This window comes from Castor canadensis, chromosome 11 (assembly GCF_047511655.1).
Source record: "Castor canadensis chromosome 11, mCasCan1.hap1v2, whole genome shotgun sequence".
Taxonomy (NCBI): domain Eukaryota; kingdom Metazoa; phylum Chordata; class Mammalia; order Rodentia; family Castoridae; genus Castor; species Castor canadensis.
In genome coordinates this window covers 94573906-94594703 of record NC_133396.1, presented here as the reverse complement: position 1 = coordinate 94594703, position 20798 = coordinate 94573906, and the positions used below count along the sequence as shown (strand labels likewise).

Genomic DNA, 20798 nt, shown 5'->3' with positions numbered 1-20798 from the left:
CAAAGATAACCCAAAAAGTCACTTAAGAGGCATCAGGGAGGAAATTCAGTGAAATCCTTTATCTCAAGAAAAGGAAAAGATATGAAAAGGTATAAGTAATTGTTGAATAAAATATATGAAGAGTTATTGTGAATGTAGTTTTCAACAGTTGTCTTTATAACTCCAGAGAAGATTCAGAAGTGCATTTAAATTATAGCAAGCATTTGACTAGATGTTTAAAAACAATGCCAGACCAATCATTATTACTACTATCTGTAGTCTTTATCAAAATAATGTTTTGATTTTGACCACTTTCTTCATCATAAAATAAATATTTTTGATGTCCATGCTGTGAGACCTAATGTTTACATTAGTGTAAATAAGATACTCTATATAAAAGCACTTTGAAAATTATAAAGCACTAGAGCAAACGTAAGGTGTAATATTATGCTATGGATCTGGATTTATGTGTGTAACTTTTTAAAAAAAAATTTACCACTGATTTCTCAGTTGGGTTAGATAAGCTGGTATCAAATTTCATGAATCTTAGACCTTTTATTACTGAAAATTCAAACATAGCACCCTTAATTTTTACTTAAGAGAAAAGTGAGTCAGGTATTTTAAATGCTTTTATTCTGAGTTAACTAGTGAAAATTAGGCTTAGTGTAAGTCATGGCTTTATATATGTCAGGCCCACAAAAATAGTAAGTTCTTACAAAGGCTACAGGTACTGAGATTTCCCCACTGTTGGAATATGAAAGAATGCTAAATATTGACTTTTCTTGATTTGAATGTGACAGAAGTTATCAGCTGGGAACCTTATGGTTAAGTGAGCTTTTATTTCAGAAGCTCTTAATTGCTATTTTAATTCCAATTTTTCAGGATCTTCAACAACTACAACAATTTCAACAGCATAATCTCAACCTGCAACAGTTTGTGTTGGTACATCCAACCACCAACTTGCAACCAGCACAGTTTATCATCTCACAGACGCCCCAGGGCCAGCAGGGTGAGCTCTTCCCTTTAGCTTATTAGTGGATACCATGGCTGTCCATTTGAGCAGTAATTTCATTAAATTTTGATTCTAAATTATCTGTATTCAAGTTAAGAAATATTTTTGTCATGTATACCACATAATTGAAGATTGCTATTCACTTGTAAACACTAAGAAGGAACCAAAAGTTTGACCAAAAATCCAAATTAAACCATTCAACCCACTGAACATAATTGGATATAAATTGCTTCTAGTGTCATGACAGTTTTTCATGGGAGTGAATTCAAAGACTATGGACTGAACATTGAAAGTATATGCTTCTAACAAACATTTTGTTTCCTTTAAAGTTTGAAGAAAAGGTTTTGTATTAGAAACCACAAATTTTGTGAGTTATGAAGACCATCTTTGAGGGCTTTGAGTAGTAGATATTGTATACTTTCTGTATCAAATGATAGTAAAGTTTAATCATGTTTGCAAGGCCTTGGATTGAATCAAGACTTCAATCCAAGGAACATTAGTGCATCTCTACTGATTTTTAAATTATTACTTTAATTATACATACTTATGGGTACAGTGTGATAACTTGATACTTGCATATAATAGGTAATGATTAAATCAAAGTAGTTAGTAGTTCTAGCTCCTTAAACATTTTTAATTCACACATAATAATATTTATGGGTGATAGTGTGCTGTTTCATTAACATGTATATAACTTGTGCTAATCATACCAACTTTTCATTATTTCTGGAGTTTTGTTTTTGCCTTTTTTCTTGTTGGTCATTCATTCCAAAATCTTCTGTTACGTAAATACCTATGTAAATACCTTATTTGAGGAAAAAAATACCTAAAGTTAGAATTTGTTCATAGCATATGCTTCTAGGAACCAAAGTTAATCGTTTGAAATACAATTTCTAGTTGGGTAGAAGTCATTTTTTAAAATACATGCAAAGAGTTCCTGTGAAATACCCTGTTTGATAATAAGGCCTAATTTCTTATTTTTGTGCTGTCTTCTGTTTCATTTTTTATTATTTTGTAATATTCTTGGGTTTTTATCCTTTTCAAAATAATTTTACTGAATAGGTTAGTTTTAATCATTGATATAAAATGTTATTTTCTTTTCTATACTACTCTGAAGGTTTTTTCAAACCTGTAAAATTTAATGTTGCATGGTTCATTTGCTCAATAATTTGTTGAATACCTGCTGAGTGTCATACAACGCTCTGTTAGTGCTATAATTTTGAGCCAGATAAAGTCCTTGTTGTCATTAGAAGTCAGATAGCAAACATGTAAACAAATGATTTAGATAGCAGTATGCATTAGGAAGGCAGGAGGTCAGACTAATCTGGTAAAGGTTGACTGTGGAAGAATGAGCATGTGATCTGAAAAGGCCTCTGGGGAATTGATATCTGAGTCGGGAACTGAAAAATGATGGGGAGGCTGCTATACCTAGCATGGGGCAAAGGGAAATACAAAACACTTGAAAGAGGCACAAGCCTGATTTAATCCAGGAAAAGAAAGGCTGGTGTAGCTGGAGTTGAGTGAGTCAGAGGAAGTAGTTGAAGATGAAGTGTAAGAGCTAGACAGGGCCAGATTACCCAGGGCTGCAATGTATTCTAATTATAATGGAAGGTCACCGGAGTTTTGCTTTATTTCATTTTGACAGGGTCTTGCTATGTAGCCCAGGCTACATACTCAAGATTGCCCTGGCTCCCTGGAGTGTTTTAATTGGGGCATGACATGATCAAAAAAGTCACCCTAACTACTCTTTAGCATTAAACCATAGAGAGACACTTGAGAAAGTAGAACAGGTCGTTTAAACTTCCACATTTTTTTTTTTTTCTAAATCTGCCTTGTACGAGAAGTTTGTAATCTCAAAGAAAGGGAGGGACGTTAAGAGAGTAAAATAGAGGGGATGAATTTGATGAAAGTACATTGTATACTTCTATGGAAAAATCACAATGAAATCACTTTGTACAATTTATGCTAGTAAAGAGAAGTTTATAGTAATAATATGTACTTAATTTTATTTCACTTACTCATAATTGATTCAAAATATATTCTACTTACCTCAGATCAACAAAGTCAGGGTTCTTTAGAAAATTCAAATCTACTTAGTATATCTTGAGATCTACATTATAAAAAAATGTTTTGATTACTTAAATTCAGGCAATATTTAGTTACTTACAAACAAATGGTAAAATCTGACAGGGTTAAATTTTTTGGTCACTGTCCTACATATTCCAATATTCAGTGTATGCCAATAGAGTAGACTAAGGAAATCATAGTTAGGAAACTAACTGTGACCCCCCAACAAATTTTATTGCATATTCAAAAAACTTACAGAATTCCTTTTGTTTATTGAGCTACATTGGGTAATTTCAAGCCACTGCTCCTATCTCATCATAATCTTTTTTTGTTTGTTCATTGGTTGGTTGATAGGTTGATTGGTTTGTTGGTTTTGGCAATACTAGGGAATGAACCCAGGGCCTTACTCTACTACTTAAGCCATGCCTCCAGCCCTACAAACAATTTTGTATTTAGAAGTTCAGCAATGTCATGATATTTGAAACTAGGTACTTAGAATAAGTCCTTAAATACAGATATTCTGGATTGGCCCTCTCTTTACAAGGTTGTTTGAGGTCTGGCTTTTTTTTTTTTTTTTAAACCTTGCAAAGATTGCATCTACTACAAACAACATCAAGGGTTCGTTTGCATTTCTACTTTGAATGTCAGTTGTCAACCTGAAGTATTGCTGACATTACTCACCAATCAGTTTGGCCAGGGGGCCGGAGGCTGGTTTTGTTTTTGGTTTTTGAGACAGGATCTCACTATGTTTCCTGGGCTGACCTTGAAATCCTGGGCTTCAGTGATCCCCCCTGCCTCAGCCTCCTGAGTAACTGAGATTGTAGGCACATGCTCCACCACACTCACCTTACTTATCACTTCTAAACTAAGCTATTCAGTGTCAATGCAGATAATGTTCACACACTGCAATTTTATTATCACCAAAAGGGAACTTGAAAATACTTCAACTGAGAGGAAAATCTCCTTTCAGGACCTGAGTAATTCTTTGGCCTGACATATACTGGCAGATTCTAATGGGTTGTAAGTTAAGAAGTTGAGCTCATTTTGGAATCTCCAGTTGCTTCCGTTTAGTTCTTCACTTTTATCTGCTTTTTACTAAACTGAAGAATTGGCATATTAGAGAACTTACTCTAATTATACTAAAGACATACCAGTTTTAATTTAATATTATGTTTCTTCTTGCCCAAGTTATAATTAACAGGATTGAGTTTTAAATAAGTAAGAGTTTGAAAACCAGTAAGACTATCAAGGAATTTTCGGTTCATTTTTTTAATGTAATTTTTTTTTTTTATGATGGTGCTGGGGATTTGAACTCAGGGCCTCAAGCTTGCTGCCACTTTAGCCACACTCCCAATCCTGGAAGTTTTCAGGTTTTTTTTTTTCTTTGGCAGTACTGGGCTTTGAGCTCAGGGCCTTGCACTTGCTAGGCAGGTACTATAGCACTTGAGCTATGCCTTCAGCTCTTTTTGTTTTAATTAATCTTTGAATAGGGTCTCACATTTATACTTGGCCCTGTAGATGAAGTGACAGGCATGTGCTACCACACTCAGCATTTATTGATTGAGATGGGATCTTGAGAACATTTTGCCCCTGTTGACTTTGAAACAGGATCCAAGTAGCAAGGATTAGACGTGTGAGTCACAGGTTCATATGCTTATTTTTTCTTTAATGATATGTGTTTGAAGTTATCTTTACTGTTTCTGGCATAACTGTTTTATAGGTCTCCTGCAAGCGCAAAATCTTTTAACGCAACTACCTCAGCAAAGCCAAGCCAACCTCCTACAGTCGCAGCCAAGCATCACCCTCACCTCCCAGGTCAGTTTTCTCTTTCTGTTGTTTTGAGAAACTTTTAGACTGTTTAATTTAAAAACAGTAACAATTTTTTAAAACCCTAATAAAAATAATCCAAATGGTCTTCAGAAACTGAGCAAAAATTCAAAGCTGGGCTTATCAGCCAATAAAGCAGTGCTACCAAATTGATGTAATCTTTGAAAATTTTAGGAGTCCCTATTTTTTTTGTTTTTTTAGTTCATAAAGAATAACTGTGGGGAAGAAAAAAAACTGTTAATAGTAAATGAGTAATGAGTTGTGCCTATCTGAGCCACATACCCACATACCCTTACCCTTGGCAGTAGATAGTACCAATTGAACTGAAAACTTAGTGCCTCTGTTAAAAACCTGTTGTTGTCTTCTCAGAAACTGCAAAGAATCTCGGATCTCTTCATTTTCTTTCCTCTCAGTGCTTAAATGTTGGTTTAGCTTGTTTCCTCCAGATCATACAGTGACTAACTATAACCATATAAACAGCACAGGTTTTAGGTCTCTAGAAGTTTAAGTTACAGATCTATCTTCTGCTTCTTACCTAGCAGTCACTTTGAGTATGCATGTCATTTTACTACTCTGGACTTCAGTCTCCTATCTTTTAATTTGCTAATTGAACTGATTGATCCTGAATCACTTTGTTTAAAGTATATTAGTTAAAACTTAATACTAACACTTTACTACATTTGATAGAATTCGATATCTATTTATAATAATGCTTTCATAGTAGGTGTCTTGGTCAGTTTTTTGTTGCCATGGAAAATACTTGAAAGAAACAATTTAAAGGGAAAAAGGTTTCTTTGGGCTCAGAGTTTTGGAGATTTCAGTCCATGGTCACTTGCCCTGTTTCCTCTGAGCCTGTGATGGTGAAGAAGAGCATCATGGCAGAAGACTCATTCATCTATGGTGGACAGGAGGCAGAAAGAGGGGCACAGAGCAAGATACAGCCCCCAGTGACTTCCTTCCTCCAGTTAGGCCCCACTTTGAAGTGTCTCCACCATCTTCCAGTAAAGCCATCAGATTATGAACCCATCAACACATTCATCTACTGATGAGGTCAGAGTCCTCATGATCCAGTCACTGCGCAAAAGCCCATCAGCTGCAACCAAGCCTGTTTAACACATGAGCCTTTGTGGCATACTTCATATCCAAACCATAAGACTGGGAATAAAAGGTAACTTACTTAACCTGGTAAGGGGTATCTACTAAAAGAAAAAAAATTAACATCATAATAATGAAAGACTGAATTACATTCCTACTATTACTGCTTTTACTCAATGTTGAAAAAAAATAAGAAAAAAATAGAAGACATACAGATTTATTTTTTCCTGTGTGTTTTATTTCTTTGGAAAGGAAAAAGTCTACCTATGTTAGTTGGTAAATAACATGATTGTCTACATAGAAAATCCAAAGGAATCTCAAAAAAAAAAAAAGTTACAAGAAAAAGTTTAGCAAGTATGTAGCATACAAACTTAATATACAAAACCTATTTTATTTCTGCACACTAGCAGTGATCATTTGGAAATTGGAATTAAGAAAAATTGGGATTCTTAGAGACAAACTTAACAAAGTGGTTTATAAGACCTGTACATTGAAAGCTGCAAAATATTGCTGGGTAGAATGAAAGAAGACCTATGAAATAGATGGACTCTCTTCATGAATCAGATACTTAATTGTTAAAATATCAGTTCTCCCAAGTTGATAATCAATACTCAGCAGCTTTGTTGTAGAAATTTTCATACTGTTTCTAATATTTACATGGAATTGTAGAAAACATAAGATAACCAGCTTTTTAAAAGTAAGAAAGTTGAAGGACTACATGATGTCAGTAATTATAAAGCAATGGTAATGAATACAGTGTGACATTGGCATATAGATAAATGAAATAGAAGTTCAGTAGACCCACACATAATTTTCCAAAGGTGCCAAAGAATTTCACTAGGTAAAGGAAATCTTTTCAACAAATGATTTCTGACATTCCCCCGTCCCCCCCGCCAAAAAAAAACCTTCCACCATAGACATGTAGAGAGGAAGAAAAAAAAACCTTAACTTTCATTTCACACTGTATGCAAAGATTAATTTGAAATGGGTATAGACCTAAAATTCTAGAAGGAAACGTAGGGGAAAATCTTTGTGTTGTTGGATAAGAAAGTGATTTCTTTAAAAGAAAAAATTGGTTAATTTCATAAAAATTAAAAGCTTATCTTTAGAGTATGGGAAGAAAAATAACATGTAAGGAAAAGATATTCTTAAAACATAATACCAAAATAACATACAGGAAAAGATATTCTTAAAACATAATACCATAATATTCTTAAAACATAATAACAAAAGACTTATATCTAGAATAAAGAACTCTTACAAGTTAATAATAAGACAACCTGATTTATGTTAGTGAGAGGCAAGAAAATTTGAAGCTGCTTTACCAAAGAAGTTATGTGAATGCCCAATAAGCATATGAAAAAATGCTCAAAACCATTAGTCACCTGGGAAGTGCAAATGAATTGTCCCCACACATTGACTAGAATGGGCACAATTATAAAGGCTATGATAAGAGCAAGTGTTGACAAGAATGTAAAGCAACTAGTTTTCTCATACATTGCTAATATTTTTTACAAAATTGTACACATACTTTGTTACTTTTTTTTCCCATTTATTTATTTATTTATTTTTTGTTTTGTGGTGGTAGTAGAGTTTGGAACTCTGCTTCGTGGTTGCTAGGCAGGCACTCTGATCAGTTGATCCACACCCCAGCTCCATATTTTGTAAAGTAGGTTGACATTTTCTTATAAAGTTGTATGTATGTATGTATGCCTTATGACCCAGCAATTCTACTCATGAATGAAAGCATATGTCTACACAAAGACCTGCGTATGAATTCTTACAATAGATTCATTCATAATCACCCCAAACTGGAAACCTAAGTATCCATCAGCTAGTGAATTGTTAACATAAACTTTGACATGTCCATATGACAGAAAACTAATAAGCAGTAAAAAGAAATGTACTTCTGATACATGCAACAACACGTTTGAATTTCAGAAGCCTTATGTTAACCAAAAGAAGCTAGACATAAAAAACTGTATACTGTGATTCAATTTAGATGGCATTTTAGAAAAGGCAAAACTAGAGGTACAGGGAGTGGGGATTAATAATAAAGATTAACTGCAAAGGGTACAGGGGTAATGAAAATGTTCTGTGTCTTAATCCTGTTGTTATTTATGTGACTGTATTCAGTTACCAAACATACTAAACTATGTATTTTTAATGATGCATTTTTTTAATATGCTCAATACGAAAGTTATGCTTGGGATTTTGACAAAATCCTATCACAGAGACTCCTTCCTGGCCTGCGTGCTCTGCACATAGTGGCAGGCTATTGCAACTTTATCCTGACTTGCTTACTAAATTCTACTCTGCCATTTCTAGATCTGGCCCACTACAGCCTGAGGTTTCTAGAATTGGGGTATCTCATCTGCAACCAGACACTTAAAGGTACCCAAGCTATTTGATAGTTGAGACTCAGCTCCACTTACCAGCCAGTTTCACTGTGGGAAATGTACAGCACATAAGATTCTAATATACTTGGTGCTTTATTTGGCTCCTCCAAAATGGTCAGGCTGAAAATTACTCAGTGTCAGCATGTCATGGAGATGAACTTTATTGTCTTCACTGAAGCAAGATAAGAGAAGAACTAACCCTAATTATTGTTTATGTAATGTCTGTTGTGTAGTTTTCTGAGCCAGTTAGTTCCTTTGGAAAGAGCCTTGGCTAATGAGGTCAAGGTCAGGGATGTATGAACTCTCTAAATTACAAGAAGAAAAGTTTACTGCCACAGACATTATCTATAATCCTGGTCTATAATCTCTCACCTGGAGGTCTATAATCTCTCACAGAGGGGTCAGTTGAGCAATTAGGATGCAGAACCAGGACAGCACCTCCCATTAGTGAATGAATACCTTGCAAAGGAACACTCTGTCAGTGAGTAGAGCAGAGTGGCCTTGTTTCTATGAAAAGGAAATTTAACATTTTCTTTATAAAGGGAAAGCTGCCAAGCACAAGGCCCTGAGTTCAAACCCCAGTATTACCACCACCAAAAAATAAGAAAAACCAGACCAGTGTAACTTAGTGTGCACTGGGCCTTGGGCTCAGTCCCCAGCATGGTGGGGGCTGGGGGGAAGGGACTATGTCCTCAGGTCCCCAAATAAATTTTAGGTAGATTTAAAAAATTAAATGCTCCAAAATGCAAAGAAGAAAGTGGCTTATTATCAGGAATTTTATCAGATTTAGAAATAACTGAAGGTTTCTCAGATCTGAACCAGTAAAACATATTAGGGGGTGGGAAGGAGCAGCAGCACTCCATCCAGATGACAATTTAAAGTGTATGTCTTGCTCTGTAACATTTGATGAGCTTGTTAAGGGTAAGAATGAGATCAAATATATTAATATATAAATCGGTTAAGGACATAAAACACCATTCCAAGGAAATACAGCTGATAATTTACATGTAGAAAACTTTTCTTCACTGTGAGTAGTAAGAGAAATGCAAATATTCACAGAAGGAATGTAACATTTACTCCCTGAAGAACAAAATATTTTTAAAACTGGTGATACAAACCATGTGGAAGAAACTGCCTTATATAGTAGAATGCATTATGATGTATACCAAAAGCCCTGAAATTATTTATCCAGGTGCCAAAAAACCCTTTGAGAATTTACCTTACAGAAATTTACATAGGTGGGTAAAAATAGTTATATGCACAGTTTTTCCTGTTGTGTTTTCTGTACTGATGAAAAACTGTCCAGCAATTAAGAAAGTAAATTATGATAATATTACCTCATTCAGTCATTGAAAAGGATAATTAGGAATTCTGAAACACCATAGAAAAAAGTTAAAACATAGTATTAAATGAGGAAAGCAGAGTATAAAATTATTTGTACCATAATTACAATTAAAAATTAAAACTATAGGTTTGTAGGAAAAAGCTTGAAAAACAAAAACCCCAAAATGATGCCTCTAAGTTTTTTAGACTACAGGTGATCCAGCTGTGGTTGTAAACCCCTGTAATCCCAGCATCCAGAGCCTGAGGCAGGAGGATCGAAAGTTCGAGGCCTGCCTGGGCTACATATTGAGACTGTCTCAAAAAACAAAGCTACAGGCTATTTACTTTTCCCCTAAAATAATTTAGTATCGCTTCTTGATCTTCCGGCTAAGATCAAGAATGATTCTAAGGTTGAGGATGTAATTCAGCAATAGGACATGTGCTTAGCATATGCAAGCCCTGGGTACAATCCCCAGCTCCACTAAATAGATAGATACATACATACATACCTACATACATACGGTTTTAATAATCTTATTATTTTTATAATGTCACGTGTTGGAATATATGATATTGCTAAACAAAACAGAAATGGTCTCTAATGTTTTGATAGCCTAAATTACATATTTACGAAGTAAGTTCTTAAAAATAAAGAGTAATTTATTAAAAGATGTAGGGACATGTATTTATTTTTAGGTATTCAGGTTTCCTCCACAGACTTCCTTGCTTAACCATATCTGTAGTTACAGTTTGCGTATCTCACAGTCTGTTTTTCTCATTGTGTTGGACCTTCTGTAGTGGTAACTGGTCTTCAGCAGTCTCCATGAACACAGCTGTTTCCGTAAGTTGTTTACTTGCAGCACATTCTAGTTGTGAACTTAAATATCTTTCTATCATTCTGATCTTTTCAACAGCCAGCAACCCCAACACGCACAATAGCAGCAACCCCAATTCAGACACTTCCACAGAGCCAGACAACACCAAAGCGAATCGATACACCCAGCTTGGAGGAGCCCAGTGACCTTGAGGAGCTTGAGCAGTTTGCCAAGACCTTCAAACAACGAAGAATCAAACTTGGATTCACTCAGGTAGCTAAACCCCCTGCTTTGTATCTCCCTCCTTGCTTTACATACCTATAGAGGTTTCGAAGATTTTGGTTTTAACAGCAACTTTTAGTTAGTCATTTAGCATTTATAAGTTTAGAGTATTATAATATACATTTAGTTGTAAATTATAATCTTAGCCTTATTTGTGATTTAATGTTAGGTTAAAACTTTTCAAGATTCATCTCACAACACAAATTTCTGAAATTATATTTGTAAATCGTAAGGGATTAAAAGGTTATGTTGGAGGATGATGTGACTGTGCTGAGGGTTTTGTTATTTGAAGAATATCTGATTGTCAACTTTATTGCTACATATGTAACAATTCGAGAATAAAGATTACAGGGTCTTTTGTAGTAGCTGAAAAGAGATTAAGTTTGAGAACCTTATTTAAAAATAGATTTTTGGGGAAAGAGGGATGGTAGACTGACTGCCATCAAGTAAGAATCTGTTGAAGATGAAAAGTCCAGATTAATCAAAATCGAAATTAATTTGTTAATGTCAGTTAGCAGAGGGCTCTTAAAGTGGAATGAATATGTTTAATGGTTTAAACAGTTAACTAAGCATTACCACTGACTTACTCCTTTATTAACCTGTCACAAATAATTCTTTTAAAGCAGGAATGGAATTAAACTGATGACATTTATGTAAAGTGGCATAAGATCATTAGGTGAAAGACAAAATCCTGAAGTGTGGATTGCATTGGAAATAATGTAATCATGAATAAATCTGATGTTTTCTTTCCAGAGAATATTGTTATTTTTGAAATTTAAGCCTCTACTTACACACTACCGAAATTAGTTTGTGTTGAAAATACATGATGTACCATGTGCTCTGATAGATCAACAATCAGGATGACCTCTCTGCCTGTATTCTACATGTTTTTAGGAACAGACTTGTATTTCTTACATTTCTTACGTTTGGGAATTTATTTTTGCTTAAAGAAACTAATTGTGTGTTAGGAGTATAAAAATGATTTTTAAAATAGATACAATTTTAGATAAAATGCAGTTACATTTTTGAGGAGTTTCAGTTACAAAGAAACAAATAACAATCCTGAAACATTTTAGTACTTTTGAAGCATCGGAATGATCTGACTTGTTTTTAAAATAAACTAAAGATAAGCTACATTACCAGGGGTAAATTAATAAGACTAAAATAAGTATAAGGTTAATACATTTAGCTGCGCGTGCTACACATTTTTGTGTGTAGCACAGTATATTCTTGGTTCCTGGGGAGCATTGTTGCCTAAGTGATATGCCAAGGATGATAAAGCTTTTAAAAATCTTGCAACTTTAACCCAAATAGTGGTATTTAATCCAGTGTATTTCTACTCTGTGTGTGTGTGTGTATGTGTGTGTGTGTGTGTGTGTGTGTCTTTCTTGCATGTGTCTCTTCCCTGTAGTCTCATGTTCTGCTTTATGGTTTTTATCCCATTTTTTAGCATGACTACTCCTTAATTTTCAAAATGGCTTTGACCAGCAGTGATAATTGGTTTACAAAACTTGACTGTATAGATTAAAGCAGATATTACTGGTGCAGAATAGGAAAATCAATTTATTAACCTTTGTTTTTAAATCATACATCTTAGTTATAGTTTTTCAAAAGCAACTGTGTATCTCGTTTATTCATATTGATATATATATATATGGAAAGTTAAACATCAAGTTATTGGATAAATCCTTATCCCTTGAGTACATACAAATGTTGTTTAACGTTTTAAGCAGTTTTTTTTTGTTTTGGGTTTCTTGCAGGGAGGGTGTGTGGTTTGTTTGTTTGTTTGGGTTTGGGTGTTTTGTTTTGTTTTGGCGGCAGGGAAGGGGGTTGGAGCAGTACTAAGGGGTTGAACTCAGAGCCTCATGCTTGCCAGGTGCTTTACCACTTTAGTCACTCCACAAGCCCTTTTTGTGTTGGTTGTTTTTGAGATATTGTCTTGTTTTATGCTCAGGCTGACCTGGACCACAATCCTCTTATTTGTGCTTACCTGTGTAGCTAGGATGACAGGTGTGTACCACTGTGCCCAACCATTGGTTGAGATGGGGGTCTCTTGAACTTTTTACCCACTTTGACCTCAAACTGTAATCCTCCTGATCTCTGTCTACCATGAAGCTAGGATTACAGTCTTGAGCCACTGTGCTGAGCCTAAGCAGTTGCTTTCTAATTACATAATCACTTATCCTTTAATAAACAGTGAATGTCGTTATATATTAGAAAGCATGTCATAGTATCTTAACATGTTTACCAAATGTGGTGCATTCATTGTTTTCTAGTCCTTATTTTTGCTTCATTCCTTTTGCTCTTTTAATAACCCAAGAGTTACAAGAGCACAAAGCCAAGCATGTACCAAATGATAGAAATTAATAAAGTGAAGTAAAACTGTATTACAAGTCTCAATTAAGTGAATTTGTCATTTTTGCCATGGTTCTAGTTAGTTCATGGTGTAGCTTTTCTAGCCACCAACTTAAGATAGTATTTTTTATATTTACTATGATGGGGTTTTTGAATAAGTATTTTTCTTGGTTGTCAAAATTTTTCCTTTTCATAAGATATTATAAATCTTTGTGAAGAATTATTCAATTTTGTGATTACAACATCAGAAAACATTTATTGCCATCTAACTGCTACTTAATGTCTCATACTAAAAAAAAATGCAGGTTTTAGTTGGTCTCAGTTTTCTAGAAAGCTATGATCTACACAAAGTGACTCAAGACATGAATATATATGATACAGAAAGTGTAAATTCAATACCTGACATACAGTAGGTGCTGGGTGAATATTCATCGATTGGAGTGACATATAGTAAACATACAGAGGTGCGCATGAACACATCTATCCGTATCTTTAGGAACATTAAATAACGACATAATAGACAGCATTTGTGCCCTATGCATCCTGTCTGGTCCTTCCTGTTTCACTGTAATTGGAAGGAGTAGTTTCAGTTCTAGTTACAGAGAAGACATTCAGAGCTGACAGTGATGGGAATGTTCCGTATCTGGGGTGTCCAGTACAGTAGTCACTACCCTCTAGTGACTATTGAGTATTTGAAAGGGTAGTGGTACTGAGGAACTGAATTTATTTAATTTCAAATAATTTTAAATTTAAATGGCCACATATGACTGGTGGCCATCACATAGGAGGCATAGGATATATGTCACTTTAAGTATTCTGTATATCTCAGTTCTACATTTGCCCTCTATTAAACTTTTTATCAGAAGTTGCTCACCTGTAGTAAGAAAATGGAGTTTTCAAAAAATGTTCTTTCTTTTCCTCAACTACTACCTAATGAGGATGCTAATAAACAGAGTATCCAAAAGATGGGTGGGGAGTGGGAGGTGAAAGAACTAGGATAATCCCAATTCAAAATAGTATTACCAGGTCAATTGGAAGTTGGCTGTCTCATAGTAGAATTAGTTGTGTGGTTCTTTGGACCAGAAATGCTGTTGCCTTTCTGCCCTGTCATTAAATTAATTGAAATAAGTGAGTGAATCACTTAAACTCCATGAGCTTCTATATGTCTACGAAATAACTATTAAGATACAGCTTTTTCAAGCTTGAACAAGAGAGATCCAGCTAGAATAAAAGCACTGTATACATTTCAAAGGCTATAGGCTCATGAAGAAAGACATCTTTTGTAATATATTCAGGGGATCATTGTTCTATTGCTGTAAGGTTACCAAGTTTCCAGTGCCCATGAAGGTTAGACTAAATGGGTCAAACCTCTCTACTGTGAATTTCTATCTCTATTATGGTTACAAAAATGGTCTTTTAGAATATCTGGGTTTTGTAACCAACTTTGAAATCCAAAGTAAGGGTGAAAATAGATTTTTTTTCACAGCTGCCAGAAATACTTTATAGGGAGGAAAAAAAAAACAATAAAAAGATTGAGGGATCACTTCTAAATTTTAAAGGGTTTATGGGAAGTTTGGTTAGTTCAGAAATTCTTAGGTTATTTAGACAGTTAGATTTAATCCCTATAGGTTATACAAGTAAATTGATTTTTAAAAATTATTTAAGTCACTTTGGTTGCATTAAGTAAGAGAACTGTTAGAATATCAGTACTAACTTTGGAGGCTTAAAGAGGTTTTGATATCTTAATTACCACATAAGGTAGCAAGAAGAGATTCAAATGGAAGGTATATGGAGCAGTGTTGACTGTTGCTATGATCAAGACCCTAAGAGTCTGTCCTACCTGGAATACCGTGCTCAGTTTAGGGATGGAGTTTAAGTGGGACCCAGTAAATGGAATTACGATTGCTTCTTTGTAGAGTAGAATGGAGGCTATGAACATTAGTGAGATGAATCTCTTCCTCTTTCTCTTTTCTTCTGCCCCGTCCTGCTCTGTATTGTACAGGGTGATGTTGGGCTCGCTATGGGTAAACTGTATGGAAATGACTTCAGCCAAACTACCATCTCTCGCTTTGAAGCCTTGAACCTCAGCTTTAAGAACATGTGCAAGTTAAAGCCACTTTTAGAAAAGTGGCTAAATGATGCAGGTAAGTAATTACATAAGAAATTTCTTCATTGTCCATTGGAATTTTACAGGGGGGGATTGTATGAACTGGGGTTTCTGTGTCTTGTATTATTGGTACTACAGAATTTGGAAGCTCATTAATCTTGGGAGACTTCATAAATTACGGCTATGTAAATTAGAGAGCTATTTTTATTTAAATATTCTAGCAATCACGGTGTAAATAATTGGCAGTAATTTTTAGTCTTGGAGTATTTTTTATATTTGAGCCAGGATTGGGGACATACTAAAGGGAGAGAGAGTAAGGCCTATGCATTTAAATAATCTTAAAAAACAGATGTGTTACTTCTTCCTTGATGGATTATCATAGAACTTTTTCCTGGGATTATTTCTGCTTTTTCTTACAAAAAGTTGGGATTGTATTTTTTTTTCTAAAACTTTATTTTTTCCTTGTAACCTAGGGATTGATTTGTGATTAGAGGTTGATATATTTAGACTAGTAAATTATTACATATTCCAGAATGCAGCAGTGAACAACTATGCATCACATCCTGAATTTAAAAAAAAAAAAAAGGAAGTGGTTAGGCATCTGCCTAGCAAGGACAGGGCCCTGAGTTCAAGCCCTAGTCCTGCAAATTGATTGTTGATTGATTGATGCAGGAGAAATTTGAAACTGGATTAGGCATTGGCTAATGTTTGTAACAAAGAAATTATAAGAGGACAAATATTATGTATCAATTTTTTAAAAATCTGAATACTTTATCAAGTATTTCCTGCAGTTAAAGTAATACAGTGTAAAAATTGTTTTAATTGCAAAAGAGCCTTCTTAGTATAAGTTCTTGACTGTTGGCTCAGTAGAATGGCTCTCTTATAGTGGGTGATAAACAGAAAGTCCAGATGTGTGCATCCGGTCAGGGTTACATAGACATCGTGAGGGAGATAATAAAAGTTTTTTTAAAGGTTAAGGAGAGGAGTTACAAACACGATGGGCCAGGTGGAAGGTGGAAGCAGAGATTGTGGGCTTCTATTCTTAAGTTATGTGTTTTATGTGAGATAACCTTTTAGAAAATTTGGATTTGGAGCCACAGAATCATAGACTATGTGAGCTAAAAGGAGCCATAAAGGTGCTCCTGAGTGTGTTTCTCATTGTAGCTATGAACAAAAATTTAAAAAATTAGGCCTTTGGAAAAGAAGGTCCTGAAACACCCTCCTTGGGCAGCTTGACTAAGTAGCTGAGGTTGAGGCCTAGCCATCTGTAGTCTGCTGAGTTCCATGCGAGAGAGCCGCTGGTCTGCTCTATCAGAAATTCAGATGTGTATATTACATACCCAGGATTACTGAGCCATTAAATGAAAAAACACTTTTAACTTTAAGGAATTTAGAAGTACTTTTTTCTTTTATTTTTTCCCCATATTATGCCAGTAAAATGAGAGGTCATTTGTAAGAGAAATATTAAACATTCAGTAATTTCTAAGAAGCTTTGTTCATTTTATCCTCAGAGCCCATAAACAAACATAAGTACAGAACTGAGAGAGATCTGAGTCTGAGTGTAGGAATAGTGAATTTCTGTATTCTCAGAAACAGAAATCAGAAAGTAGTGATAACAGTGTAGCCACCCATTCTGGGACAAAGAATGCCAATAAGAGCAGTGAAAAGATTCATGATGGCCGGGCACCAGTGGCTCACCCTAGTCAGAGGCAGAGATCAGGAAGATCAAGGTTCGAAGCCAGCACAGACACATAGTTCATCAGACCCTTTCTCAAAAATACCCAACACAAAAAGGGGCTGACAGAGTGGCTCAAGCAGTAGAGCGCCTGCCTAGCAAGCATGAGGTCCTGAGTTCAAACCTCAGTACTGTCAAAAAAAAAAAAAAAAAAAAAGATCCATCATAGTAAGCAGTGTTCTAATATAGGTCATATTAAAAATCTTTTCACACTTGGAAAACTTGTCCATTTTATTGTTAATGTTTATATACGTATTATGCACATGAATCATTTTGTTTAGCTAGTTTTATATCTGTTTTTCCATTTTTACAGAGAACCTCTCATCTGATTCCTCTGTCTCCAGCCCAAGTGCCCTGAATTCTCCAGGGGTGGGAGTTGAAGGCTTGAATCGTAGGAGGAAGAAACGCACCAGCATAGAGACCAACATCCGTGCGGCCTTAGAGAAGAGTTTCTTGGAGGTCAGTAAAGATGTTTACTTCTCGTGTGCATGGGATTGTCTGTAGTACTACTGTCAGGAACTATGGGTGATAAAAGAAGAGCTTGTCTGCCTTCATGAACATGTATAACATGGAGAAAATAAGACACAGTAAGTTACTGACAAAAGAGATAGAACAAGCTCTGTAGGGGCCAAGAGAGACCTGTGGTCATGTGCATGTGCATTTGGTAAGGGAGAGGTGACAGTGACCACAGGATTCATAGGAATTAATTATATAAACTGGAAAAGGTGGGGAAAATCACTGCCAGCAAAGGAGTCGCCTGAGCAGAGGTCTGTGCAAGGAAAACTATTAGTAGTTTGGCTGGCTGAATTACAGTTCCTATGAGTCTAGAGTGGCTGTTTGGAGCCAGACACTAGAGCCTTGAATATCAGGCTGTGGAGTTCAAGTTAATTCAACATGTATTTGGCATTTTTTTTAATATCAGGAAATATCATAATCAAGGCCTCCAACAAAATTTCAAATTCTCTAATTCAGAAAAGGCCAAGTGCACTGGAAGCAACATTAAATTAGGAGTCTATTTCAACTCTCTTGTTTACTGTGTGATTCTTGATTCTTAATCTCCAAGCTGAAGTCTTTGCATCTGCGAAATACCTTTCTTTCCTATCTCACAGGCATATTGTGAGGTCCAAGTTAGATAGTGTGCATGAAGCACTGAGAAAACTCATAAATCCTACTAATATGTAAGGAACTTTAAGATTAATAAACCTTTAAAATGAAAAAATGTAAACACTCAAAAATAACTTACTTTGTTAATGTGAATAAATGTAATGTAATGATTTATCAGAAGCTCTTTATTGGAAGTACCTTAATGTGTTTGTATGTATCCCAGCTTATTCTCTGACTTCTTCCTATAATTATACCAGTTGTTCAAAAAGTTACTCCAGGGCTTAGGATATAGCTCAGACATAGAGCACTTGCCAGTTATGCACAAGGCCCTGGGTTTTATCCCACACCAAAAAAATCCAAACAGTGTTTTTTTGTTTTTGTTTTTGTTTTTTTTTTTCCCCTCCCCTTCAGAATCAAAAGCCTACCTCGGAAGAGATCACTTTGATTGCTGAACAGCTCAATATGGAAAAGGAGGTGATTCGTGTTTGGTTTTGTAATCGCCGCCAGAAGGAAAAACGAATCAACCCACCAAGCAGTGGTGGAACCAGCAGCTCACCTATCAAAGCAATTTTCCCCAGTCCAACCTCACTGGTAAGAATGAGCATAGAAGGTACAAGATCAAGGGCTAATTTGTACAATTTTATAATTGCCCTATTAAACCAATTTATTTCATAATGGAATTTGTTTTATATATATATATAATATTGATGTTGAATAAATGTATATAAATTTCTATTTCACATATTCCCAAAATAATGAAATCTCATGTTGTTAATCCAAGAACTTATTGGTCTTCCCTTTTTTTTTTTTTTTTTTCTTGGCAGACTGGGATTTGAACTCAGGGCCTCACTTTCTAGGCAGGCATTATACTGCCAGCTCTATTCCTTAATTTTTTGTTGTTGTTAATTTTTTTTGAGGCAGGAACTCACTATGTAGCCTAAGCTGACTTGAAATTGAGATCCTCCTGCCTGCCTCAGTTTCCTAAGTACTGGGACTACAGGTATTCACCACCATGCCTGGCTATTCCTTATTTTTTTAAAGTGAACAATTTTAATTCTTTCCTATTTCATTGCACTTTCCTTATCCTTTTCTCTGGTGTGTTTATTAGGTTACTTTTGTAACTGGTAGTAAAATTGTTGTTATCTCAAAAATGTTTAGCTATTTTTTATTTATGTCCTGTAGCCCAGTTTGTTAAACTTACATGATTGACATGAAAAAAAACAAAAACCTTTAGCTCTGATTGTATTAAAACAGTCATCTCAGATCTTCACTCTCAGATAACAGGTGGTACTTTCATATAGAACTCAATTAAGTAGCTTCTGCTATCTGCATTAGAGTATTATTCCTAGACTGAGAGGATATGTCATGGTCATATGACTCAGTGCCTTTTTCGGATGATTGTTGTCAATGTAGTTTTTTAAATTTGAATAGTGTTCCATACTTCAAGGTCAGCATTCAGTATGCATTTGTTAAGTGAAGGCTGTGATTATTAAATGGTAGGGTGCTTAACTTGTGAAGTTTATAAAATAGTTATAAAAAGTCATTAGATAATAGCTTCATTTTTGTGTTAGGTGACTATTTTGTGTTTTAGATTTATGTGTACTAGAAAGAAGGCAGTGTTTTTTACAAAACTAGAAAATTTTTATTTCAAAAAGAAACTTAGGTTTTTAAAAATCTGCTTCATGTTCTTTCTATACCATTTCATTAAAAACAAAAACAAGGGGATCTTGCCTCCAGTAGAGTCCAAAGTTAAAAGCAGTGCATATACCCCAATTCCCGGATCCGGTCAAATAGTTTTCTTATTTAGGTAAAATTGATCATTACTATACTGTTTCTTACTGACTTAGCATATATCTGACTCACCATTTTTGAAACTTAAGGATAACTTAAATTTTGTTATAAATACTCTGTGCATATTTTCATTTCTGACTCTAGGTGGCAACCACACCAAGCCTTGTGACAAGCAGTACAGCAACTACCCTCACTGTCAACCCTGTCCTCCCCCTAACCAGTGCTGCGGTGACTAATCTCTCTCTTACAGGTAAGCAGCTGCCAGACCATACTGCTGTTAATCACACTGTGCTCTACCTAAAGATATGTATTGTTTCTTAAATAGTTATTTATAAAACTCTGAACTTCAAATAATCTTTCCCATGTTAGTCCTTCTACATTATTTCCAGAGTTATCTATCAAAAGCATGAACTTTTATTTCAACTAAACTCCTTTCCTTATAAACATTCAATAGCAGTGGGTTTTTGCATTCAGGAAATATCCAAATTCGTCAATTTATAGGTTATTTCCACTGTGGACCTTTGCCCACCCCACCCAATATAGGGAGGGCTCCATCCTTACCTTTGTAAACATTCCTCCCACCTGAAATACTATCCATTGTAGTCTGTGGTTCTTGGTCTGATACTCATAATGCTACTCCAGCTTATATATCAGTTCTTCTTAAAAATACCCTTTGACTTTCCAGGAAACTATTCATCGCCACCTACCTGTATTATATATAATTATATTTTTACGCATCTGTCTTTTCTCAGTACCAGTTGTCTTTGCACTTCTCAAAAAAATCTAAGCACTGTATTCTTTTTGATGCCTAGCTTATTGTTGACACACTCACTATAAAATGGATATTTTCTTCCTTTGACCTTCTTCAAATTGAAAATTTTCCAATAAGATGATTTCACATTGTCAT

General features: G+C 35.1%; 1 protein-coding gene across 8 annotated transcripts in view; it reads left to right on the top strand.

The window, feature by feature from the left end:
• Positions 1-20798, top strand: part of Pou2f1 (POU class 2 homeobox 1) — a 140305-nt gene that overhangs the window by 92580 nt on the left and 26927 nt on the right. For all 8 annotated transcript variants that reach the window (XR_012438848.1, XM_074047579.1, XM_074047578.1 and 5 more), the window contains 7 exons: positions 862-988; positions 4779-4873; positions 10617-10790; positions 15157-15298; positions 17310-17455; positions 18512-18691; positions 20036-20141. Coding sequence is in view for 7 of the 8 variants with exons in the window: in XM_074047579.1 (XP_073903680.1) it covers positions 862-988; positions 4779-4873; positions 10617-10790; positions 15157-15298; positions 17310-17455; positions 18512-18691; positions 20036-20141 (970 nt within the window). In the remaining variant the exon portion in view is untranslated. The remainder of the gene's footprint in view (positions 1-861; positions 989-4778; positions 4874-10616; positions 10791-15156; positions 15299-17309; positions 17456-18511; positions 18692-20035; positions 20142-20798) is intronic.